The 25,640-nt window shown below is 43.1% G+C and overlaps 3 protein-coding genes and 4 non-coding genes across 7 annotated transcripts; 1 reads left to right on the forward strand and 6 right to left on the reverse strand.

Annotated features, from left to right (window-relative positions):
* Positions 1-1,510: 1,510 nt before the first annotated feature.
* trnae-uuc (transfer RNA glutamic acid (anticodon UUC)) lies at positions 1,511-1,582 on the reverse strand. The gene has a single exon. It is a non-coding gene; the product is annotated as a tRNA-Glu (tRNA).
* An 890-nt stretch (positions 1,583-2,472) lies between these two features.
* LOC143328757 (quinone oxidoreductase-like) lies at positions 2,473-7,136 on the reverse strand. Its single transcript, XM_076744057.1, has 8 exons — positions 6,945-7,136; positions 6,462-6,614; positions 5,518-5,681; positions 4,993-5,044; positions 4,751-4,900; positions 4,424-4,525; positions 3,772-3,867; positions 2,473-3,544 (listed from the first exon to the last, which is right to left on the reverse strand). Exons 1-8 carry the CDS (start codon positions 7,050-7,052, stop codon positions 3,383-3,385), a joined length of 987 nt encoding a protein of 328 aa, XP_076600172.1. The 5' UTR covers positions 7,053-7,136; the 3' UTR covers positions 2,473-3,382.
* Positions 7,137-8,346: 1,210 nt separating this feature from the next.
* LOC143329875 (quinone oxidoreductase-like) lies at positions 8,347-14,254 on the reverse strand. Its single transcript, XM_076746007.1, has 8 exons — positions 14,039-14,254; positions 13,536-13,688; positions 12,594-12,757; positions 12,069-12,120; positions 11,827-11,976; positions 11,514-11,615; positions 10,862-10,957; positions 8,347-10,658 (listed from the first exon to the last, which is right to left on the reverse strand). The coding sequence occupies exons 1-8, from the start codon at positions 14,144-14,146 to the stop codon at positions 10,497-10,499; spliced, it is 987 nt and encodes a 328-aa protein (XP_076602122.1). The 5' UTR covers positions 14,147-14,254; the 3' UTR covers positions 8,347-10,496.
* On the reverse strand, positions 8,650-8,721 carry trnae-uuc (transfer RNA glutamic acid (anticodon UUC)). Its single transcript has one exon. It is a non-coding gene; the product is annotated as a tRNA-Glu (tRNA).
* A 774-nt stretch (positions 14,255-15,028) lies between the features above and the next one.
* On the forward strand, positions 15,029-25,578 carry dars2 (aspartyl-tRNA synthetase 2, mitochondrial). Its single transcript, XM_076746057.1, has 17 exons — positions 15,029-15,464; positions 16,021-16,120; positions 16,849-16,915; positions 17,101-17,202; positions 18,195-18,290; positions 18,395-18,518; positions 18,750-18,796; positions 19,202-19,308; positions 19,843-19,912; positions 20,457-20,636; positions 21,612-21,719; positions 21,895-21,957; positions 22,745-22,897; positions 23,019-23,237; positions 23,339-23,449; positions 23,545-23,620; positions 24,346-25,578. Exons 1-17 carry the CDS (start codon positions 15,290-15,292, stop codon positions 24,567-24,569), a joined length of 2,022 nt encoding a protein of 673 aa, XP_076602172.1. The 5' UTR covers positions 15,029-15,289; the 3' UTR covers positions 24,570-25,578.
* Positions 17,660-17,731, reverse strand: trnae-uuc (transfer RNA glutamic acid (anticodon UUC)). Its single transcript has one exon. It is a non-coding gene; the product is annotated as a tRNA-Glu (tRNA).
* Positions 20,041-20,112, reverse strand: trnae-uuc (transfer RNA glutamic acid (anticodon UUC)). Its single transcript has one exon. It is a non-coding gene; the product is annotated as a tRNA-Glu (tRNA).
* Positions 25,579-25,640: the final 62 nt, after the last annotated feature.

Genomic DNA, 25,640 nt, shown 5'->3' on the forward strand with positions numbered 1-25,640 from the left:
CCTTCCAGTCTCGAGTACAGTTCTGCTTCTGCGCTTCACAGAGCGTGCATTCGCGCCACCTTCTGGTCAGGAGTGTACTGCATGGGTTAAAAAAGATAACCATAAAATGTGAAGCGTAAACCAGGCTTTTCTGTGCCTTCTTACAAAGCTCCACACCCATAAACCAAGACTGATGGAAGACCAAAGTACTGGACTGATTTAAATTTTGAGCTGATGATGGCTCTGGAGAGGAAGAGGAGAGGGAACAGAGCATCACTGAAGTCAGGAGGATTCACCCTCTGGGGACCATGACGACTTGAACAAAATTTTATTGCAATCCACTCAATAGTTGTTGAGATGTTTCAGTCTGGATCAAAGGGGTGGACAGACAGATGAACATTGCTATCCACAGAGACTAGCATGGCTATAATGTGAAGTGCGTTCTCCACTGTGGTGTCAGTAAACTGCAGCATGTTCATTTTGTCAGCTCAGTCTGTCAGTGGGACCTCATATGAAAGTGGTTAGATTTGTGCTGTTGGTCAGTCTGTTTTCGTGGACGGAGCGGTCACTCACTGCTGTTCAGGACACAAAGTGTGTGTCACTCTCACATTGTAATTCAGAGTTAGTTGTTTTGCTCCTGTGTGGCCCCATTAAAATACTGTTTCTGCCTCCAACAGGCAAGACCTGTTTGTCATCCTGCGAGATTTCAGCGGCTTGACACAAGTTCTAATTCCTCAGGAAGAAGTAAGGATCCAAACAATTCAATGACCACCATTCAGTGTCTGTTATATCTGTCACAACAAATAATAAAGATATTTAGAATGTAAAACCGTTTCCAGCACAGAGGATTTACTGAAGTAAACATCATTAAAATAAGGACTTAACACTGAGCTCATTCTTGTTTAGGTGCAGTGGAAGGTCGACAAAGCTGTGACTTACTTGAGTTTAACCTGTTTTTGTGTGTGTTATAAGTCTGCCAGGAATTTGAAAGCAGTGCTGTGTGATCTGACAGCCGAGTCTGTCATCAAGGTTACAGCAACAGTCAGACGACGGCCAGCAGGACAAGAGAACAAGGTTTGTGTATGTTTGTGTGCAATATTAGATCATGACTGGCTGCCAAAAGCAGGTCCCCCCATTCATATGAGGACATTCAGCCCAGGCGGGGGTGGACTCAACATACAGTTTGCAGAGCAAGGCTGGAGAACAGCTTTAAGAAAACAGTGAGCAGGACACTTAAAGATCCTCTTTATTTTGGTGTTTGATTTATTCTTAATCTAGGCATTGCAAATTTTACATATAGTTTCTCAAAAACTGTTGCAGCACATTGCTCACCTTTGGCAGAAAACCTATTGTTCAGCCAGAGGGATGATGGACAACACTGGACTGAACATCTTTACACTGACTGTCCCTCTGCAGCTCAGGTGTTTCAAATAGCCCTGATTGGTTTGATTTTAGTGATTCCCTTGTGGGCAGAGCCAACCAGGTCCAAGTCTATGACACTTAATTGATCCGCAGGAAGAAAATGGTACTGTTCCCATACCGGGAGTCAAACACGGGCCGCCTGGGTGAAAACCAGGAATCCTAACCGCTAGACCATATGGGAATATGCCAAGGAGAAGAATTCCAGTCACCTCTGCAGTAAACACCTCTGATCATATGAAGAATCCAGTCATTGACCGATCATTTGAGATATTACTACAGTTGATTTATCCCAGAATTCATGCAGCTTTTGTCATTTGCAGACCAGTTCCAGTTTGTTCAGGCTGGCTGAAAGAGCAGTCAGGGTTGGGAGTAGCTTCAGTGACGTGTTTCCTGTGACGGGTCTGATATGTTCTGTGTCATATGTTGAAATGGATCGACTGGTGGGTGGTGGGTTCTGGGTTCGGTAATGTTTCCCTCTAATCTTTCTCACTGTTGGACGATGTTTCAAGAATGATGTTACTACTGCTAATGAACGGCTAACTCACTATAAACCATTTCATTAGTGTGGATTTCACCAAAGCACATTTTACTGTCTCATTACTGTGCGGTCTACATGGTGTTTTGGACATTTTCACATTTCTCCATTAGACATAATATTTCATAGTATAGCAGGTACTGTGTAAATGTGTGTGCCTAGCTTAAGTTACCTGGCCCTCCCTGGAGCATGCCCAGTGGAGCCGGCTGTCACCTGAGAGGCACAGATGTCATGTCTGACTCACTTTCCTGAGTCAGAAATGAGCTTTTAACTTTACTCTTATATCTCAATTTCTTCCTCCTAAATAGCTATATTGTTAATAGTACTGCCACACAAATATTCAGAAAATATGTTTATTATCTTATTGATCCATTTTAATTTTCTTCACAATTTACTGCTAATAAAAATGTTTCCATTGCTTTAGCTTTCTTTGATTCCTTGCATGAAGGCACAGTGGTATTTCTACTGCTAATCTTCTGTGACATTAACAGTGAGTGTAACACAGTGTAATACAGTTTTACAACTGACTTCAGAAATATCAGCAATTTCATTTAATTCCTTTCTCTCAACTCAAGTGCTTGTGTTCATTATCATCAGCTGGGTTAAACAATATTCTCATCATTCTTGGTTAAATCACAGCCGCTGTCCAGTAAAAAACCATGAACAGTGTATTATTGAACAACTACAATGGTTCATCTTAAACATCCACTTAAAGCTGCACTAATCAAATTTTTAGTTTTAGATTAGTCATGTCAACAGGGTCACATGTGGTGACGACCCACAGAGAATTATCAGCCAAATCTGCAGTTCTGCTCAGCTCTACAGAGCCTTTAAGTGTTTCTGTAGCCCTTTGTTTTGGTTCTCTGGCCAGCAACTTCACTGTTTTGGTTCAGTCTCACCAATCTCATCGGCCTCATTTACTGCAGGCAGCTGTCTTCAGAACAAAAGCTCTGCTAACACAGTGGACCACCTGCTCTGCACCAGCAGACAGACACAGTAAGTGACTAGCTGGTGACCATAGTGAAGCATTTACCATGAAAGAGCTATATTTTTTCTCATATTGTGTCAGTGAAGACCAAAACTGAGCTAAAAAGAAATAGTTATTGAACTTCACAGATTTGTGAGGCGGCCAGAGACACAACTTTAAATACACTGAATGCAAATCCTTTGCAAATTTTTACAAACATACCAATTTTAGGGTGGCAATATGTTATTGCTGTGTTTTCAGAATGTACTGCTGCTTCCAAGTGGGCAAAAATAAACAATAATAATAATAATGCAGCTTTAAAGATTCCATGAAATTTATGTTTTTGCTATTGAAGATAATTTTCAGTGATCAAGCTTAATGTAATCATGCTCATCATTATTCACCCCTTCAAGAGACTCCCCTTTATGAACAGCCAAAACCCTACTTAGTGACCTTTAACCTCTGACATAATCACACCATCACATGGTCAAGACTATCTTCCCAGCTGCCCCGGGAGACTCAATGATGTCGTGGTGGGCCTGGGCAGCCTTCTCGAGCGGATACTGAGAACCGACGACTGGACGCAGCCAACCGCTTTCCATCCCTGCAGAGAGCAGCGCTGCACACTCCTTCTTCTCCTCCTGAGAGAGGAGGACAGGAAGTGATGTACAACAGTTATCAGCATTACGTCCAACTGAATGTATTATCAGCAGCTGATATGACACACTCATAAGTATCATCAAGTGTGCGTCGGCATTTAAACCCAGAAAAATCTGACCACTGTGTGTGTGTGTGTGTGTGTGTGTGTGTGTGTGTGTGTGTGTGTGTGTGTGTAAAGCATGGCTTATGTAACATCACTGCTTTGTACCGGTGTAGCAAAGGAAAGGGCCACTCCCACGATGCTGCTCTCTTTAGCCATGGTGTCTCTGGGGTTGATCTCTATGGGACCTCTGGAGCCAACGATCTGCAGATAAAGACGGTGAAGGAGCATATAGAAATGCACTGAGATGAGCTACACTGGGATAAAACTACTACGAAGAACTATAAGCTATAAACTAACAACGTAAGAGACAAAGTGCTCGACTGTACCACAGAGCTACAGAAAGATGGGGCTGGAAAAGAAATCATGCTGATTGTATTTATTTCCAGATAAAAGCTGCTTAACACATCAGTACTTTACTTTGTTTCATGTATGAAATCTGTGAAGCAGTTTGTATATCTGTCTAAATGTAATCTCATTTGTTGCTCTCCTCTCCCATATATTGATGAATATTTCATTTCTCTTCTCACTGCAGAGATAGTAAGTTCATTTGTGAAACATGATGTCATCCATAGCAACAGAGTCAACCTCGCCCTTCCTCTTATCTCAGTTACATGAGTAGCTCTTAAGAGGAACCCTTAGTTGGAACCTTTAGAGCCAGGAGGTCAATGGCCTCCTGATGACCATAAGATAAGAATACAGCATTAGCATCAGCATTAGCATTTGGTGAATACGGCCCCTGGAGTTTAGTCCTACTGACCAGAACACGTCCACCATAGGCCAACATCTGGAGGTCTTTACTGAGGTTGACATTTGACAGCATCTCCACGATCACATCTACGCCTCTGCCCTCTGTGGCTTTCTGGAACACACACACACACACACACACACACACACACACACACACATATATATATTAACAGAGTCTATATCTCCATAACCACGGCTAAAGCAAGATAAGTTTTTCCTCCATAAATAAGATAGACGGAATAAAGATTATCAAATGTTTGAATTCTTGGTGAGCTTCTAACATGTTCCTTTCCCTCTGGGGCTCCTGCAGGGTGTGTGTGCACGTGTGTGTGTATACCATGATTTTGTCTGTGTAACCCTCTTCCCTGTGATTAAAGGCCAGGTGAGCTTGGTTGTTGAGAACCAGCTTCATTCCCTCTGGTGTCCCTGCTGTCCCCAACACCTTGAGACCCAGAGCCCGGGACAATTGGCACGCTACCACACCAACCTACACATACACAAATACATGCAATGACATTTCCATTTTTTAAAATGGAACTAGAAAGAAAAGAAAGAGGAGGAAAAAGACAAGAAATGCACCCCTCCACTGGCTCCATGGATGAGGACGGTCTCTCCAGGCTTGGCGTGGCCTCTGCAACACACAACATATCAGTTAAAAGACATTTTAGTCATAACATCTGTGATTAGCTGGCTCACTTAACAGGTAGGTCTGGTGTCACACAGTCCTTAGTAACACAGTGCACTGCGGCTTTAAAGTGATGGACTTTCAGGGTGAGAATGGCTTCTTTCAGGTTCAAATTAATTCCTCATGGAGTGACTTTCAGTGCACTTTTGCTGGAGTGGGTGACGACACAGGTACAAGAATAACACATGCACAGGTAATGTGATGTGCAGAGATGTGTCGATTTAGAAAAATAGAAAAAAATCAGTGAGAATGTGTAAATAAAAATTCAGATTTCACATTAACAGCGATGTTACATGTTAAGTGAAAAACAAAAGTGCTCTGATAGAATGCAGGTTCGGAGCTACATTCACACCTGTGACACCTTATCCACCTGAACCCTGAATGAAGTTACTTGAAATGTTGCAGTGGCGACGTCTTACTTATGGACCAAAGCTCTGTAGGCGGTGAAGTAAGGGATCCCTATGGCTGCACCCTGGGTGAAGTCTAAAGCATCGGGCAGTTTGTGGACACAGTCGTCAGCTGCCACAGTGTACTCTGCATACCCTCCATCAACTGTGGCTGTGGTGAACACACGGTCTCCTGCCTGGACAGCACACATGCACAATTACTTACACATGGACTGGATTCATTGCCCTAAAGTGGCTGCAGTGTCCCACTGTTTGACTTAACACGGTAACTGCTTCCGATGCACATTGTGCATGTTCCCTCACCGGCCAGTTCTCACTGTCAGTGCCTCTGGTTTAAAGTACACAGCCTGTGTTTTCATGGTATTTCAAAAGCTGTCAGTGCTCAAGCAGCAAGAACTGCAGGACAACCAGTTGGACATGTAGGCCTGTCTATCACAGCTCAGAGGGTTTCAAACTGCAAGCTGTGCCTGCATAACATGATATACAGGTTTTTTGAAACTGTACACGGACAAATATCTGCATTATTATTGCATGAGCCAGTAATGTTTAGTGAACAGTGAGCATTCTGTACTTTGCTACATGTCTCTTAGCTCTGGATGTGCTAACGTCCTCTTCTGGCACAATACCTGCAGACAGGATTCAGACCATTAGGCCAGCCTGCGTTTCAATAACATTAAGAGTAAAAGAATGACATTAACAATAAAAACAGGCGGAGACAAAACATCAATCCACACACACACAAAAAAAGAGCCCGCTGGGATATATTAATGGTTAAAACAATAACTTCAATCATTTAAAGAAAAGGACCAGATCCTGTGGAGGTCAAGTCTTTAAATGAAGATGTGTTTGTTGTGGTTTAGAGGAAGAACTGTCCAGGATGCCAGATGCTTTCATAAGCAAAATAAAACTGGTTTACTGGCTGTGCCTTTGTGCCCATCAGTGTTTGTTAATCAGACCTTTACTGCAGTGACTCCCTCTCCAATAGTTTCCACCACTCCAGCTACGTCTGACCCTGGGGTGTATGGCAGGGTGGGCTTACGGGTAGATCTCCCAGCCCGGATGTAAGTCTCCACCGGGTTCACTCCACAGGCGTGGACACGAATCAGCACCTGCAACATCGTGGACGTGCTTGAAAACCATCAAGTAATAAATTATAGACACAACATACATACACAACAATATAAGAGACAATATGTCCCCTAGTTTAACTGCAATTACTCAGTAGTTGTTTTTTTTTTTTGATCCCTATGAATGATAATATCTTGTATAACTGCTTTTTCATATTCCTAACATGCACTACTTTGCCTTCATTGCAGCTCAGCTCTGCAGCTAACATGCGCAGCTGTAAAGTGTCTGCACATTTACAGACAAGTGACACATTTTGGTGTTTAATGTGGGATCATCTTCAAAGAGCAGCTTTGTGTCCACTGAGGTCTCACCTGTCTGCGTCCAGGCTGAGGCACAGTCACATCCGAGGACAGTCTGAGCACTGACGGAGGTCCGAACTCACTCACTCTGATGGCTTTCATGAGCCTGCTGCCCGACATGTCTGCGCGCACACACACACACACACACACACAAACTGTCGGTGGGTTGTGGGGCGACAGATTCAGACACTTCAGCCTCACGCTCCTTCCAGTCTCGAGTACAGTTCTGCTTCTGCGCTTCACAGAGCGTGCATTCGCGCCACCTTCTGGTCAGGAGTGTACTGCATGGGTTAAAAAAGATAACCATAAAATGTGAAGCGTAAACCAGGCTTTTCTGTGCCTTCTTACAAAGCTCCACACCCATAAACCAAGACTGATGGAAGACCAAAGTACTGGACTGATTTAAATTTTGAACTGATGATGGCTCTGGAGAGGAAGAGGAGAGGGAACAGAGTATCACTGAAGTCAGGAGGATTCATCCTCTGGGGACCATGACTACTTGAACAAAATTTTATTGCAATCCACTCAATAGTTGTTGAGATGTTTCAGTCTGGATCAAAGGGGTGGACAGACAGATGGACATTGCTATCCACAGAGACTAGCATGGCCATAATGTGAAGTGCGTTCTCCACTGTGGTGTCAGTAAACTGCAGCATGTTCATTTTGTCAGCTCAGTCTGTCAATGGGACCTCATATGAAAGTGGTTAGATTTGTGCTGTTGGTCAGTCTGTTTTCGTGGACGGAGCGGTCACTCACTGCTGTTCAGGACACAAAGTGTGTGTCACTCTCACATTGTAATTCAGAGTTAGTTGTTTTGCTCCTGTGTGGCCCCATTAAAATACTGTTTCTGCCTCCAACAGGCAAGACCTGTTTGTCATCCTGCGAGATTTCAGCGGCTTGACACAAGTTCTAATTCCTCAGGAAGAAGTAAGGATCCAAACAATTCAATGACCACCATTCAGTGTCTGTTATATCTGTCACAACAAATAATAAAGATATTTAGAATGTAAAACCGTTTCCAGCACAGAGGATTTACTGAAGTAAACATCATTAAAATAAGGACTTAACACTGAGCTCATTCTTGTTTAGGTGCAGTGGAAGGTCGACAAAAAAGCTGTGACTTACTTGAGTTTAACCTGTTTTTGTGTGTGTTATAAGTCTGCCAGGAATTTGAAAGCAGTGCTGTGTGATCTGACAGCCGAGTCTGTCATCAAGGTTACAGCAACAGTCAGACGACGGCCAGCAGGACAAGAGAACAAGGTTTGTGTATGTTTGTGTGCAATATTAGATCATGACTGGCTGCCAAAAGCAGGTCCCCCCATTCATATGAGGACATTCAGCCCAGGCGGGGGTGGACTCAACATACAGTTTGCAGAGCAAGGCTGGAGAAGAGCTTTAAGAAAACAGTGAGCAGGACACTTAAAGATCCTCTTTATTTTGGTGTTTGATTTATTCTTAATCTAGGCATTGCAAATTTTACATATAGTTTCTCAAAAACTGTTGCAGCACATTGCTCACCTTTGGCAGAAAACCTATTGTTCAGCCAGAGGGATGATGGACAACACTGGACTGAACATCTTTACACTGACTGTCCCTCTGCAGCTCAGGTGTTTCAAATAACCCTGATTGGTTTGATTTTAGTGATTCCCTTGTGGGCAGAGCCAACCAGGTCCAAGTCTATGACACTTAATTGATCCGCAGGAAGAAAATGGTACTGTTCCCATACCGGGAGTCAAACACGGGCCGCCTGGGTGAAAACCAGGAATCCTAACCGCTAGACCATATGGGAATATGCCAAGGAGAAGAATTCCAGCCACCTCTGCAGTAAACACCTCTGATCATATGAAGAATCCAGTCATTGACCGATCATTTGAGATATTACTACAGTTGATTTATCCCAGAATTCATGCAGCTTTTGTCATTTGCAGACCAGTTCCAGTTTGTTCAGGCTGGCTGAAAGAGCAGTCAGGGTTGGGAGTAGCTTCAGTGACGTGTTTCCTGTGACAGGTCTGATATGTTCTGTGTCATATGTTGAAATGGATCGACTGGTGGGTGGTGGGTTCTGGGTTCGGTAATGTTTCCCTCTAATCTTTCTCACTGTTGGACGATGTTTCAAGAATGATGTTACTACTGCTAATGAACGGCTAACTCACTATAAACCATTTCATTAGTGTGGATTTCACCAAAGCACATTTTACTGTCTCATTACTGTGCGGTCTACATGGTGTTTTGGACATTTTCACATTTCTCCATTAGACATAATATTTCATAGTATAGCAGGTACTGTGTAAATGTGTGTGCCTAGCTTAAGTTACCTGGCCCTCCCTGGAGCATGCCCAGTGGAGCCGGCTGTCACCTGAGAAGCACAGATGTCATGTCTGACTCACTTTCCTGAGTCAGAAATGAGCTTTTAACTTTACTCTTATATCTTAATTTCTTCCTCCTAAATAGCTATATTGTTAATAGTACTGCCACACAAATATTCAGAAAATATGTTTATTATCTTATTGATCCATTTTAATTTTCTTCACAATTTACTGCTAATAAAAATGTTTCCATTGATTTAGCTTTCTTTGATTCCTTGCATGAAGGCACAGTGGTATTTCTACTGCTAATCTTCTGTGACATTAACAGTGAGTGTAACACAGTGTAATACAGTTTTACAACTGACTTCAAAAATATCAGCAATTTCATTTAATTCCTTTCTCTCAACTCAAGTGCTTGTGTTCATTATCATCAGCTGGGTTAAACAATATTCTCATCATTCTTGGTTAAATCACAGCCGCTGTCCAGTAAAAAACCATGAACAGTGTATTATTGAACAACTACAATGGTTCATCTTAAAGATCCACTTAAAGCTGCACTAATCAAATTTTTAGTTTTAGATTAGTCATGTCAACAGGGTCACATGTAGTGACGACCCACAGAGAATTATCAGCCAACTTTGCAGTTCTGCTCAGCTCTACAGAGCCTTTAAGTGTTTCTGTAGCCCTTTGTTTTGGTTCTCTGGCCAGCAACTTCACTGTTTTGGTTCAGTCTCACCAATCTCATCGGCCTCATTGACTGCAGGCAGCTGTCTCCAGAACAAAAGCTCTGCTAACACAGTGGACCACCTGCTCTGCACCAGCAGACAGACACAGTTAGTGACTAGCTGGTGACCACAGTGAAGCATTTAGCATGAAAGAGCTATATTTTTTCTCATATTGTGTCAGTGAAGACCAAAACTGAGCTAAAAAGAAATAGTTATTGAACTTCACGGATTTGTGAGGCGGCCAGAGACACAACTTTAAATACATTCTAACTGAATGCATACCAATTTTAGGGTGGCAATATGTTATTGCTGTGTTTTCAGAATGTACTGCTGCTTCCAAGTGGGCAAAACTAAATAATAATAATGCAGCTTTAAAGATTCCATGAAATTTATGTTTTTGCTATTGAAGATAATTTTCAGTGATCAAGCTTAATGTAATCATGCTCATCATTATTCACCCCTTCAAGAGACTCCCCTTTATGAACAGCCAAAACCCTACTTAGTGACCTTTAACCTCTGACATAATCACACCATCACATGGTCAAGACTATCTTCCCAGCTGCCCCGGGAGACTCAATGATGTCGTGGTGGGCCTGGGCAGCCTTCTCGAGCGGATACTGAGAACCGACGACTGGACGCAGCCAACCGCTTTCCATCCCTGCAGAGAGCAGCGCTGCACACTCCTTCTTCTCCTCCTGAGAGAGGAGGACAGGAAGTGATGTACAACAGTTATCAGCATTACGTCCAACTGAATGTATTATCAGCAGCTGATATGACACACTCATAAGTATCATCAAGCGTGTGTCGGCATTTAAACCCAGAAAAATCTGACCACTGTGTGTGTGTGTGTGTGTGTGTGTGTGTAAAGCATGGCTTATGTAACATCACTGCTTTGTACCGGTGTAGCAAAGAAAAGGGCCACTCCCACGATGCTGCTCTCTTTAACCATGGTGTCTCTGGGGTTGATCTCTATGGGACCTCTGGAGCCAACGATCTGCAGATAAAGACGGTGAAGGAGCATATAGAAATGCACTGAGATGAGCTACACTGGGATAAAACTACTACAAAGAACTATAAGCTATAAACTAACAACGTAAGAGACAAAGTGCTCGACTGTACCACAGAGCTACAGAAAGATGGGGCTGGAAAAGAAATCATGCTGATTGTATTTATTTCCAGATAAAAGCTGCTTAACACATCAGTACTTTACTTTGTTTCATGTATGAAATCTGTGAAGCAGTTTGTATATCTGTCTAAATGTAATCACATTTGTTGCTCTCCTCTCCCATATATTGATGAATATTTGATTTCTCTTCTCACTGCAGAGATAGTAAGTTCATTTGTGAAACATGATGTCATCCATAGCAACAGAGTCAACCTCGCCCTTCCTCTTATCTCAGTTACATGAGTAGCTCTTCAGAGGAACCCTTAGTTGGAACCTTTAGAGCCAGGAGGTCAATGGCCTCCTGATGACCATAAGATAAGAATACAGCATTAGCATAAGCATTAGCATTTGGTGAATACGGCCCCTGGAGTTTAGTCCTACTGACCAGAACACGTCCACCATAGGCCAACATCTGGAGGTCTTTACTGAGGTTGACATTTGACAGCATCTCCACGATCACATCTACGCCTCTGCCCTCTGTGGCTTTCTGCAACACACACAGATATATTATTATTATATTATATATTAACTATAAGTCTATATCTCCATAACCACGGCTAAAGCAAGATAAGTTTTTCCTCCATAAATAAGACAGAAGGAATAAAGATTATCAAATGTTTGAATTCTTGGTGAGCTTCTAACATGTGCCTTTCCCTCTGGGGCTCCTGCAGGGTGTGTGTGCACGTGTGTGTGTATACCATGATTTTGTCTGTGTAACCCTCTTCCCTGTGATTAAAGGCCAGGTGAGCTTGGTTGTTGAGAACCAGCTTCATTCCCTCTGGTGTCCCTGCTGTCCCCAACACCTTGAGACCCAGAGCCCAGGACAATTGGCACGCTGCCACACCAACCTACACATACACAAATACATGCAATGACATTTCTATTTTTTAAAATGGAACTAGAAAGAAAAGAAAGAGGAGGAAAAAGACAAGAAATGCACCCCTCCACTGGCTCCATGGATGAGGACGGTCTCTCCAGGCTTGGCGTGGCCTCTGCAACACACAACATATCAGTTAAAAGACATTTTAGTCATAACATCTGTGATTAGCTGGCTCACTTAACAGGTAGGTCTGGTGTCACACAGTCCTTACTAACACAGTGCACTGCGGCTTTAAAGTGACGGACTTTCAGGGTGAGAATGGCTTCTTTCAGGTTCAAATTAATTCCTCATGGAGTGACTTTCAGTGCACTTTTGCTGGAGTGGGTGACGACAAAGGTACAAGAATAACACATGCACAGGTAATGTGATGTGCAGAGATGTGTCGATTTAGAAAAATAGAAAAAAATCAGTGAGAATGTGTAAATAAAAATTCAGATTTCACATTAACAGCGATGTTACATGTTAAGTGAAAAACAAAAGTGCTCTGATAGAATGCAGGCTCGGAGCTACATTCACACCTGTGACACCTTATCCACCTGAACCCTGAATGAAGTTACTTGAAATGTTGCAGTGGCGAGGTCTTACTTATGAACCAAAGCTCTGTAGGCGGTGAAGTAAGGGATCCCTATGGCTGCACCCTGGGTGAAGTCTAAAGCATCGGGCAGTTTGTGGACACAGTCGTCAGCTGCCACAGTGTACTCTGCATACCCTCCATCAACTGTGGCTGTGGTGAACACACGGTCTCCTGCCTGGACAGCACACATGCACAATTACTTACACATGGACTGGATTCATTGCCCTAAAGTGGCTGCAGTGTCCCACTGTTTGACTTAACACGGTAACTGCTTCCGATGCACATTGTGCATGTTCCCTCACCGGCCAGTTCTCACTGTCAGTGCCTCTGGTTTAAAGTACACAGCCTGTGTTTTCATGGTATTTCAAAAGCTGTCAGTGCTCAAGCAGCAAGAACTGCAGGACAACCAGTTGGACATGTAGGCCTGTCTATCACAGCTCAGAGGGTTTCAAACTGCAAGCTGTGCCTGGAGCACATGATACACAGGCTTATTGAAGCTATACACTGAAAAATATCAGTATTATTATTGCATGAGCCAGTAATATTTAGTGAGCAGTGAGCATTTTGTACTTTGCTACATGTCTCTTAGCTCTGGATGTGCTAACGTCCTCTTCTGGCACAATACCTGCAGACAGGATTCAGACCATTAGGCCAGCCTGCGTTTCAATAACATTAAGAGTAAAAGAATGACATTAACAATTAAAACCGGCAGAGACAAAACATCAATCCACACGCACACAAAAAGAGCCTGCTGGGATATATTAATGGTTAAAACAATAACTTCAATCATTTAAAGAAAAGGACCAGATCCTGTGGAGGTCAAGTCTTTAAATGAAGATGTGTTTGTTGTGGTTTAGAGGAAGAACTGTCCAGGATGCCAGATGCTTTCATAAGCAAAATAAAACTGGTTTACTGGCTGTGCCTTTGTGCCCATCAGTGTTTGTTAATCAGACCTTTACTGCAGTGACTCCCTCTCCAATAGTTTCCACCACTCCAGCTACGTCTGACCCTGGGGTGTATGGCAGGGTGGGCTTACGGGCGTATGTCCCAGCCCGGATGTAAGTCTCCACCGGGTTCACTCCACAGGCGTGGACACGAATCAGCACCTGCAACATCGTGGACGTGCTTGAAAACCATCAAGTAATAAATTATAGACACAACATACATACACAAGAATATAAGAGACAATAGGTCCCCTAGTTTAACTGCAATTACTCAGTAGTTTTTTTTTAATCCCTATGAATGATAATATCTTGTATAACTGCTTTTTCATATTCCTAACATGCACTACTTTGCCTTCATTGCAGCTCAGGTCTGCAGCTAACATGCGCAGCTGTAAAGTGTCTGCACATTTACAGACAAGTGACACATTCTGGTGTTTAATGTGGGATCATCTTCAAAGAGCAGCTTTGTGTCCACTGAGGTCAGCTGAGCCTCCACCTGTGCAGCGTCTCACCTGTCTGCGTCCAGGCTGAGGCACAGTCACATCCGAGCACAGTCTGAGCACTGACGGAGGTCCGAACTCACTCACTCTGATGGCTTTCATGAGCCTGCTGCCCGACATGTTTGCACACGCGCACACGCACACACACACACAAACTCTCGGTGGATTGTGGGGCGACAGGTTCAGACACTTCAGCGTCACGTTCTTTCCTGTCTCGAGTACAGTTCTGCTTCTGCGCTTCACAGAGCGGTGCACAAGTGCATTCGCGCCACCTTCTGGTCAGGAGTGTACTGCATGAGTTTAAAAACATAAGCATAAAGTGTTTCTGTGCCTTCTTACAAAGCTCCACACCCATAAACCAAGACTGATAAACAACAAGTCAAATAGTTATTTGATAGACCTTAAAATGTCTTTAATTCTCCAAAGAACTTTAAAACTTGAAAAGCGTCCAATCCATCCACATGTATATTCGCTATGTGTATTCGCTAAGTGTGTAACTATAAATTCCAATAAATGTATTATTTTTTATTCACTTATTTATCTGTATGATAATTTCTTATTTTCTGTTGTCACTGGTGATTAGAAAGGTCTATTATTGCTGTAATTTTTTGCTTTAATAAAGAGACGAAAGCACACCATCATGGAAGATGATTTAGATCGTGTATAAGTCTGTATTATTGAAAAGTATTATTATTATTATTATTATTACTATTATTATTATTTTTATTTTATTTTTTTAAGACATCTGGATTATCATGTCACCCATCACCGCTCATTTAAAAACTACAGTGAATGTCCGCCTTGAAAACCCACTGCCAATTGATTACAGATTTAAATCGATTATGTTGCAGGTTGACTACTTTAGTCTAAAACCAACATTTCGTCACATCCGCTTTCGCCCCGCAGACTCCTACATGTATGGACCAGCATTGAGCTCATGTGAAGCGCCACAGAGAGTCCATCCACATGAGCAGAGGGGCGTGAAAGCCGCTCAGGACGACCGCTACTGCGGAACCAGGACCAGAACAAGAGACAGCGGAGGTTTCTTACCCAACCCACACAGCTAGACCCGGTCTGTGAAGTCCGGTCGCCGGTGTTAGCGCTCTCATGTTCAATAATAGAGAAATTACATTAACAGAGCCTGCATAGAGGCGTGTTTCCGTGTCAGAAGCGCTTCCATGTGCGTCATTCAAACAGCAAGACTCCTCGATAACTTCCAGGCTTATGTCACGTTAAGTCAGCCTCACTTCGTGTTCATAGAAAATGGCAACAAGAAGCAGATATGTGCTGCAGAGAGTGTTCAGTGGACTCAGGGCTCACACTGTCTGCTATCAGAGCTCAGCTTTGACCTCAAGCCAAGGACGCCTGCTGTGGAAACCTCAGCGCAGACACCTGAGCTGCTCGCACACTCTCCACAAGTGTGACCCTGCCAGCACAGGTACCCTGAAAGCCACCAGCTCTGCGACTGATTGACAGACAGACAGCTGATAGTTTACTGACTGACGTATTGTTTTTGCACAGGGACTCCTGTTAGACTCCAGGATGTGCACAAATACAATGATGTATCTCCTTGAAGTTAGACCCAAAACTCACGCAAGAGAGTGATTGTTGTTTCAGGCTTTCTCCAGGAATGCTCACAGTAAATACACAAAAGGTGTCAGCTGACAGGGAGAAATGATACTCACTATACAGTTTAACACTGTATTAATCTGCTGGGAAATTCAGTATAAGACTTACAGGCAAACTGAAATTATAGCATTTTTTATGTCTATGCACTGACATATAACAAAGTCACATGACAGAATCAAACTCTGTATTTGTGCTTCATAAAACTCCAACGGCTAACTTTTACTTGATCATTTACTGGTTTGCGGCTTGCTTTGAGTCATTCATTTGGACAATGGACTTCTGTAGAAGACAGCATCACATGGTCATATAATCACAACTGTCTCACTCATCATCCAGCCATAATCTTAAATCTGTTTCTTGTCCAGGTCCCAGCAGTCTGTCGTTCAGGAGTCACACCTGTGGAGAACTGAGATCAGATCATGTGGGAGAGAGAGTCACTGTGTGTGGCTGGGTGCAGTACCTCAGGTATTATTCTGTTACTTCAGTCTGCACAGTGAGGTGGAACTAACTATTACATTACATACAGCAGTGAGAGGTAACAGTTTAGCCAGAGAGTCTCCAGCCATGCTAGCAGCTCTGTGAGGCTCTTCCTCACCGCAGTGGTACTCTGGCATGTACTATAATTGTTCAGGATGCTGGCAAGCTAATGCGCTAATTAGCATTTAACACAAAGTACAGCTGAGTCATTGGTTTGCATATGGTGTATTTGGACATGAACCAAAGTACTGGACTGATTTAAATTTTGAGCTGATGATGGCTCTGGAGAGGAAGAGGAGAGGGAACAGAGCATCACTGAAGTCAGGAGGATTCACCCTCTGGGGACCATGACGACTTGAACAAAATTTTATTGCAATCCACTCAATAGTTGTTGAGATGTTTCAGTCTGGATCAAAGGGGTGGACAGACAGATGGACATTGCTACCCACAGAGACAAGCATGGCTATAATGTGAAGTGCGTTCTCCACTGTGGTGTCAGTAAACTGCAGCATGTTCATTTTGTCAGCTCAGTCTGTCAGTGGGACCTCATATGAAAGTGGTTAGATTTGTGCTGTTGGTCAGTCTGTTTTCGTGGACGGAGCGGTCACTCACTGCTGTTCAGGACACAAAGTGTGTGTCACTCTCACATTGTAATTCAGAGTTAGTTGTTTTGCTCCTGTGTGGCCCCATTAAAATACTGTTTCTGCCTCCAACAGGCAAGACCTGTTTGTCATCCTGCGAGATTTCAGCGGCTTGACACAAGTTCTAATTCCTCAGGAAGAAGTAAGGATCCAAACAATTCAATGACCACCATTCAGTGTCCGTTATATCTGTCACAACAAATAATAAAGATATTTAGAATGTAAAACCGTTTCCAGCACACTGAGCTCATTCTTGTTTAGGTGCAGTGGAAGGTCGACAAAGCTGTGACTTACTTGAGTTTAACCTGTTTTTGTGTGTGTTATAAGTCTGCCAGGAATTTGAAAGCAGTGCTGTGTGATCTGACAGCCGAGTCTGTCATCAAGGTTACAGGAACAGTCAGACGACGGCCAGCAGGACAAGAGAACAAGGTTTGTGTATGTTTGTGTGCAATATTAGATCATGACTGGCTGCCAAAAGCAGGTCCCCCCATTCATATGAGGACATTCAGCCCAGGCGGGGGTGGTCTTAACATACAGTTTGCAGAGCAAGGCTGGAGAACAGCTTTAAGAAAACACTGAGCAGGACACTTAAAGATCTTCTTTATTTTGGTGTTTGATATATTCTTAATCTAGGCATTGCAAATTTTACATACAGTCTCTCAAAAACTGTTGCAGCACATTGCTCACCTTTGGCAGAAAACCTATTGTTCAGCCAGAAGGATGATGGACAACACTGGACTGAACATCTTTACACTGACTGTCCCTCTGCAGCTCAGGTGTTTCAAATAACCCTGATTGGTTTGATTTTAGTGATTCCCTTGTGGGCAGAGCCAACCAGGTCCAAGTCTATGACACTTAATTGATCCCCAGGAAGAAAATGGTACTGTTCCCATACCGGGAGTCGAACCCGGGCCGCCTGGGTGAAAACCAGGAATCCTAACCGCTAGACCATATGGGAATATGCCAAGGAGGAGAATTCCAGTCACCTCTGCAGTAAACACCTCTGATCATATGAAGAATCCAGTGATTGACCGATCATTTGAGATATTACTACAGTTGATTTATCCCAGAATTCATGCAGCTTTTGTCATTTGCAGACCAGTTCCAGTTTGTTCAGGTTGGCTGAAAGAGCAGTCGGGGTTGGGAGTAGCTTCAGTGACGTGTTTCCTGTGACGGGTCTGATATGTTCTGTGTCATATGTTGAAATGGATCGACTGGTGGGTGGTGGGTTCTGGGTTCGGTAATGTTTCCCTCTAATCTTTCTCACTGTTGGACGATGTTTCAAGAATGATGTTATGATTTAAGATTTCATTGGTTTCAAATAGTTTTTCAGGGTATTTTGAGAGACTTCCTCTGACGTTTTTGAAGTAATCATTTCTTATTTAGGGTGCTCCATCTTCTCATTCTGCTGTGTTCAACAGGAGATGCCAACCGGGGAAATAGAAATCCTGACTGAGAGTGTGGAGGTTTTCAACAGGTGCCGGAAGCTGCCTTTTGAAATCAAAGACTTTGTCAAAGTAAGTTCATCTCATGTTCCTCGCATGTGTGCTATTACTCTTACAAATGGTCAACAAAAAAATTAGAATTGGTATTAACACTGAATGGTTGTTTTGTTGTGCAGAAATCAGAGTCTTTGCGGATGCAGTATCGCTATCTGGACTTGAGGTCGTCTCAGATGCAGCAGAACCTCAGACTGAGGTCTCAGCTGGTGATGAAGATGAGAGAGTACCTCTGTAACGTGCACGGTATGGAGAGCGAGACACACACCGTCACATCCACACTCTCAAGAATATTGCTCCTGTTGATCCCCGTTCCATGTGACCTGCCTGTCATTGGATTAGTGGAGTTAGAGGACGCGGAGGAAACCCAAACGCCTCACAAACACTACAGAAACCAACAGTAGAATCAGGTCCTCATTGCTGAAGCATGAATAAACTCAACTGTTTGTAATTCTCTCTTGTTTTTCTCATTTGTAGGTTTTGTTGATGTGGAAACTCCTACGTTGTTTAAAAGAACACCAGGGGTAAGAAGGCCCTTTGAATGATTTCAGCTCCACACAGTCACAGCCACTGGAAGGGAGACTCAAACATTCAAAGACTCAAACAATTTCTCTCTCTGTCTCGCTAAAAAACCCAGAAAAATAACAGAATAAACAAAGAAACAATGCATTATTTGGTTTGTTTTTTTTCCTCATGCGAATTAAAAAAACAGAAATCCATATCATTTTAGCTTTTATTGTTATACAGTATCTATATTATCTGCCTCTACTGCATCTCTACAGAAACACTGTCAGTGGCAATTTGGAAACTCCCAAAAGGCAAAACACAACACATATGATATCTAACATCCAGGAAAAATCGGAATATAGCAGTTACAACATACACTGTACGTATGATGCCCAAAATGAGTTTATTCTTTTGTGTTTCAGGGAGCCAAAGAGTTTGTGGTTCCATCCAGAGAGCCGGGCCGGTTTTACTCTCTACCTCAGAGTCCACAGCAGTTCAAACAGCTTCTAATGGTGGCTGGTATAGACAGGTGGGTCCAGGCTTGAGCACAAGAAGACTAAATGTTCCTCCAGCAGTGGTCTGACTGACATTTGCACTGTTACAGAAGACCAGTGCCCTGTTCTATGTGTGTGTGTGTGTGTGTGTGTGTGTGTGTATATGATGGTCTGCAAATCACTCATCAGACATTCATAGATTTGCATCTTTGTTGTTAATTCAATAGAGTGTCAGGAGTCCGTGCTGAACCTGCACACAGTACTACACAGTAGAGACCTCAGGTAGTGTAAAGCTGCCTGCTGCAGCTTTACACTACCTGCTCAGCACACACAGTTAGACGCTTGCTGGTGAACACAGGAGCGTCTGCCACTGTTGTGTCACAGTCTGTTTCTGCTGCCCCCAAGTGGACAGAAAAATCATTAAAACATTTTAAGTAAGCCTCGGAAACTTGTGCTAGTGAAGTCAGTGATTGACTCAATAATGTCTGCACAGCAATCTGATGTTTTGTTGCTTCAGCCAATAGCCAAGAAGCATGTAATGACCAACATGCTTTGTTGTCACTGTGCAGGTACTTCCAGATGGCCCGGTGCTACCGAGATGAAGGCTCCAAGCCAGACCGGCAGCCTGAGTTCACGCAGGTAAGACAGAGCACTGTACTCTCAAAGACGTTACTTTCTGTTACTGTCGTTATTTCGTCCCTCTTCTTAAAGTGGTTGAGCTGAATGAATTGAGATTAGCTTAATGATGAAATTAACTTAAATGTTTGTTCCCATACCGGGAGTCGAACCCGGGCCGCCTGGGTGAAAACCAGGAATCCTAACCACTAGACCATATGGGATGACATGGGAGAGCAGAGCTCAGTCTGGACAGCACTTTTCAGATAGTCTGCACTCTGGAGTGATTTTACCAGTTTAATTTCTCTTCTGGTGTGACAAACCTACTTTGGAGATTTCACACTTCACCTCATTCATCACATTTCTATGCATTAGTTAGCAGGTACGAGGTGTTCCTTTGGTCTAGGTGCTGATTTTGATTTGATTTGTCCTGTTTTTGATCCAGTTTCTCTTTGTTCTTAGCTCTGGTGTTGACTTGGACTTTATACTGTACAGTTTGTCACTTCACAGCCAGTTTACAGTCCTGATCTGTGTTTTCTGAATGTTATCCTCTCATTATCTCTCACAGGTAGACATAGAAATGTCCTTTGTGGACCAGGCAGGCATCATGTCCCTGGTGGAGGGATTGATACAGCACTCCTGGCCTGCAGAGAAAGGTCCCATTAAGGTTCCTTTCCAAACCATGACATATGAAGAGGCCATGAGGGACTACGGTGTGGACAAGCCTGATACCAGGTTCAGTATGAAGGTGGGTGATTGTGGGTTGTTTGAGGAAGGCCTGGAACAACACAGTGATTCTACTGACCTATACAAACACCTATTGCTGTTCATTACTGGTCAGTTAATCACAAAGTCTACTTTTGAGCCATGTGGACCAAAGTACACAACTCCATTACTTGGTTCAAAGTATAGAAACTTAGTAGTACTGCAATACAGGTGAAAGCTGTTCACTCAAATCTTTACTGGAGCACTTGCTTTTAGAAATACTTAAAATTCCAAAGTACATTTTCTTTTAATAAAGATAATGAAACAATCTCTATAAACCAACATCAACAACATTTTCACATCAGATTAATTCACAAACCAGTTTTGGTGGATGATAGCATAGCATAGCATGGCAGAATATAATCCTTCATTAATCCCACAGCAGGGATATTTGCAGTGTTACAGCAGCAAAGGGGACAGTGCAATAGTAAAAAGCATCTGTTAAAAAAAAAACAATATAATGCTTAAAGCAGAGAGTTTAATTGAGTTATTCACACACAGGGAATATTTAATATCGCACAAGTTTCACATGCGCTGATGTTCCTCATGAATTGTCAGTTTGGTGTGTGTGGTCTACTGGGAGCAGTGTTGATGTGTAAAGTCTGACAGCAGCAGGAATAAAGGACCTGTGGAAGCTCGGAGAACAGGAACACTGTTTCCAGAGCAAAGACCAATGAGAGGCCAGCGAGTGGCGTCTTTGTCCATTCATGTCTCAGGAAAGGAGAACACTGGTCAGTCCTCTGTTGTGCCTGTCCTGAACGTGCCTGTTGAGCCTTGCTGGGCGACAGTGAGAGTTGGCTGTGTTAACCCAAACAAACTGTTGGGTTTTGGCTGCTGACTTTGAGCTAAAAAAAAAATCTTTGCTGTTAAAGACAGAAAATGCTTTTCCTGGTGTTATCTGCCTGAATCCCTGTCTTTCTTCTTGTCTGTCTGTCTGTCTGTCTGTCTGTCTGTCCAGCTGGTCGACCTCAGTGACGTTTTCTTATCCACGGATATTGAGTTCCTCAGATCAGCTCTCAGCCAACCAGACGGCTGTGTTCAGGCCATTTGTGTCCCCAGTGGAGCGGTAAGAACAAATTCTCTCCTGTTGACTGTACACACAACTTCAGAGTAATGAAAATCACTCAGAACCATGTTTGATAAGTAACAGGTTTGGGTGTATCTGTGTTTTGCCACCCTTTGCTGAGCCCTTCACTGCTGTCTGTCTCAAATGAGATTCTCTGTCTTGTGTCTGACCACAGAAACTATTTACTGGGAAAGATTTAGAAAAACTGAAACAAACAGCTCAGACTCAGTTTGGCCAGGTAGGTTTGTCTTTCCTCTTTTTCTCTATCCTTTCACATTGTGTTGTGAGTTTTTTGTGAAGTCAACATTTCTTGTTATGTCAGTTTAGTAGCACATAGTAGCGCAGTGTAGCAGTAGCCAACGTTAAAGCCTCTGATAACTTGGCTTGAAATCAGAAGGGTTTCTCTATAATGTGAAATATTCATGACTAAATTAGCACCTGTCAAAGTAACAAAAAGGTATTAGTTATACAGAATTTATCTGTTTATCTGCGTCACTGTGATCGTGTGGGTGCAGTTTGCTCAGATTTCACTGAGATTATTGCGTTAGGGCTCCAAAATGATCATATTTCAAGTGAAACTGAAAAAATGTTAACAGTTGCTTAATAGTACTAAATACAAAGTACAGCTGAAACTGATGGGGATGTTTTGCAGGTATTAAACCAAAGTACAGATTCAGACTTTGATGTGACGATGGCTCTAGATGAAAAGTCAGAAATCCCCAAAAATTGTTACAATTCATCCTGAGAGGGGAAAGAATGTGTGTACCAACTTTCATGGCAGTCCATCCAGCAGTCACTGAGACTTGATTACAAATGTAAACCGCATGATGGCACAGGAGGTGATGAGGATTCATCACCTGAGAACTGTGAATGTCTCTCCAAAATTTTGCTGCGCTCCATCCAATAGTTGTTGAGATATTTCAGTCTGGACAGACTGACAGACCAACAAGAGTGAATTTTACAGGTGTTGTATTATTGTGTTCACCCACAGTACTTTCCTTCATGTGTTCATGTCTTGTCTGAAGGAGCTCAGCGTGGTGCTGGTCAAAGCAGACAGGACATTGAAGTCCCCCCTGAAGAAGCTGCTGTCTGTCTCAGCCACAGATGAGTTGCTGCAGAGGACTGAAGCCACAGCAGGAGACCTGCTGCTGATGGCAGCCGGCTCCCTCCACACTGTGGTCAGAGACTCACTCACACTACGTTAGACGGATGATCTATCATGTGAGTGTATGTTGACTTCTGTTCTTCTGTCTCTCCACCCTGCCCTCTCTCTCTTACTCCACCCTGCTCTGCTCTCAGCGCCTGTTGCTGGGTAACCTCCGCCTGCAGTGTGCACAGCTCCTGGAGTCTTGTGACATTTCGGTCCGCGACCCTTCAGCCTTCCACTTCCTGTGGGTTGTGGACTTTCCTCTTTTCTTGCCCAAAGAAGAGGAGCCGGAGCAGCTGGAGTCAGCCCATCATCCGTTCACTGCTCCAGTGCCAGAGGACACTCAGTTACTCTACACAGAGCCACACAAGGTAGACACAGACTCTTTGTAATTCATTTTTGGATATTTAGACATAATCAGACGTCATATGGGATGCATCAAGCCTTATGGAGAGTTTTCTGTCATTCCCAGGTACGTGGTCAGCACTATGACCTGGTGCTGAATGGCTGTGAGATTGGAGGAGGCTCCATCCGCATCCACAAGGCCTCAGAGCAGCTTCATGTCCTGAAAAATATCCTCAAGGTCAGTCGTTGTGTATTTTGCTAGCGTTCAGCCTACCTTTGGATTTGGGCTGAATCAGTCACCGGTCATAACTGTTCTTGACGTGTGTGCCATAGGAGGACCCCACTCTTCTCTCTCACCTGCTGGAGGCTCTGGACTCAGGAGCACCGCCACATGGAGGCATTGCTCTGGGTACGGTCAGATCAGAGTGTGCTTTAGCAGTCACTGGTCCATTCAGCTGTCAGTCTACATGCAGTTTACTGCTGCTGTTACAGTGTCACAGATGAGCGTCTGATGCAGTGTAACTGCAGGAGTAAAATAATAACCTGCAAATGACATTCACTGAGTTCAGCTGACAAATCACACTCTTTGGATTTATTATAAGAAAATTAATTGTAAAATATTATTTCATTGTTCTTGCCATTATGATAACGTAGGTTTATTTTATATCATTTTTATTTCATTGTAGAAGTACCTTTATTCAAAAGTCAAGTGTTTAAAGTCAAGTTTTTAAAAACTTGACATGAATGACAACGAGGCTGCTCATGCTGTTTACCTCGCAAGCTTAGTAGCGAGGTCGGTTTGTGAGATTGGATCATTACTCAGCGTCAAAGTGAAGCACCAGTGTTAGGTGCTACTCTCGCTAACCTGCGTTAAATGGCTAAACATGGCAGCAGTTGAGCTGGCTGTCTTAACAGGCAGGGGACATGGGGACATCCCATATCAGTGTGCTGCAACTTAGATGTGGAACGTTGAAATTTGACATCAGAGTTTAAGTGGCAGTGGTGCATTGAGCAGATCGTACCCAAGTGATATATGTAATATTCAATACCACTTCTAAAACTACACAAAGCTAAAAGGTGAGAACAGTCGCATAATTATTAAGTTGTCGTAATTACTCTTCCATGCATTTCTAGGTTTGGACCGGCTGATCTCCATCATGGTCGGGGCTCCCAGCATCCGTGACGTCATTGCCTTCCCTAAGTCATTCCGAGGTCACGACCTCATGAGCAGCGCCCCTGACTGGGTATCTGAGGAGGAGCTGAAGCCTTACCACATCTCTGTCAAATGGCCAGCAGAGCAAGATGCAGGAGAAGGGGGGGGAAGTGAGGAAGTAAAGAACAGAGATAAAGAGACATGATCGCATCTCTGTAACCCACAAAACAGAGGAGCATGACGATGAGCAGACAATCAGCAGGCGGTGCGGAGACTGAAGCCTGTGAAGATGTCTGCCAGCTGGCCAGCAGACACGAGGAGGAGAGAAAATGAGGAGGAGGTGATGTTGTGGCTGCATCTCAGTACTGTTACTTTGAAATGGAAGAGGAAAAGGAACATGGAAACAGCAACAGCATACAGCATGGAAATCTGAAACACTGGCTGCTTCAACGAAGACAAAAAGCTCGCTACCAAGTCTCACTGATAATGAACAACACTTGAGATTCACACATACTGAACATCTGTCATGATGGTGGTTCCTCCAAGACCAAAACCTCATATAATCCCTCTTTAATAACAGGAAGTTTATATAAATACTTAACAGTTTCCTCAATTCAAAAAGAGTGACATCATTTCAAGGACTTAGAGCTGCACTGACTCTAAAGAGCTGCTCATTTTGTTCTGGTTTGTGTCACATAATGGTCTAAATGTCGCCTCAGAGTGTGTTCCACCTTGGTAAGAATAAAACTGCAGAGAAACACTTCAAACCTGTAATTTGCAGGAAGGCCACTATTAATGAAGACAATATCTGACTGCTGTAACGCTAATGAACAGCTGATGGATGTTGTGGTTTGTATTCATCAGTCTTGACCATGAATGAACTATAATATCAATACAGACGGCAACAAAACTTTTCTTTGTTTTGTTAAAATAATGCAACAATGTGTAAGAGGTTACTCACAGTGATGAGTGTAAAGAGAATTATCAAACTGATCTGCAGTCCCCCTCAGCTTTACACAGATTTATAAGAGTGTCAGCTCATCGTTTAGCTGTATTGTGACCAGAGCTTGAAGACAGTGAATATTAGATTTATTCACCAGGCAGCCGCAAACAAGAGTCAAGTGAATGCTAATGTTTCTGCGACTGCTGAGTGTGTATATAAACAGTTATACAATGTTTCTATATATTATGCAATTCAAAAATAAATGTCTTATTAAAATATTGTTTTTTTTCGTTATGAAAATTAATGGGGGAAAAAACAGGCTCCCCAACTGAT

Source organism: Chaetodon auriga, chromosome 12 (assembly GCF_051107435.1).
Source record: "Chaetodon auriga isolate fChaAug3 chromosome 12, fChaAug3.hap1, whole genome shotgun sequence".
Taxonomy (NCBI): domain Eukaryota; kingdom Metazoa; phylum Chordata; class Actinopteri; order Chaetodontiformes; family Chaetodontidae; genus Chaetodon; species Chaetodon auriga.

Excerpts from the sequence above, each read along its gene's own strand:
- LOC143329875 (XM_076746007.1), bottom strand. The coding sequence starts at position 14,146 with ATGTCGGGCAGCAGGCTCATGAAAGCCATCAGAGTGAGTGAGTTCGGA. Across the intron at positions 12,758-13,535 it reads AGGGAGTCACTGCAGTAAAG|GCAGGAGACCGTGTGTTCAC; the intron begins GTCTGATTAACA and ends TGTGCTGTCCAG. Across the intron at positions 10,958-11,513 it reads CCTATGGTGGACGTGTTCTG|ATCGTTGGCTCCAGAGGTCC; the intron begins GTCAGTAGGACT and ends CTTTATCTGCAG.
- dars2 (XM_076746057.1), top strand. The coding sequence starts at position 15,290 with ATGGCAACAAGAAGCAGATATGTGCTGCAGAGAGTGTTCAGTGGACTC. Across the intron at positions 18,519-18,749 it reads GTACCTCTGTAACGTGCACG|GTTTTGTTGATGTGGAAACT; the intron begins GTATGGAGAGCG and ends TCTCATTTGTAG. Across the intron at positions 20,637-21,611 it reads ATACCAGGTTCAGTATGAAG|CTGGTCGACCTCAGTGACGT; the intron begins GTGGGTGATTGT and ends CTGTCTGTCCAG.
- LOC143328757 (XM_076744057.1), bottom strand. The coding sequence starts at position 7,052 with ATGTCGGGCAGCAGGCTCATGAAAGCCATCAGAGTGAGTGAGTTCGGA. Across the intron at positions 4,526-4,750 it reads GTTACACAGACAAAATCATG|AAAGCCACAGAGGGCAGAGG; the intron begins GTATACACACAC and ends TGTGTGTTCCAG. Across the intron at positions 3,868-4,423 it reads CCTATGGTGGACGTGTTCTG|ATCGTTGGCTCCAGAGGTCC; the intron begins GTCAGTAGGACT and ends CTTTATCTGCAG.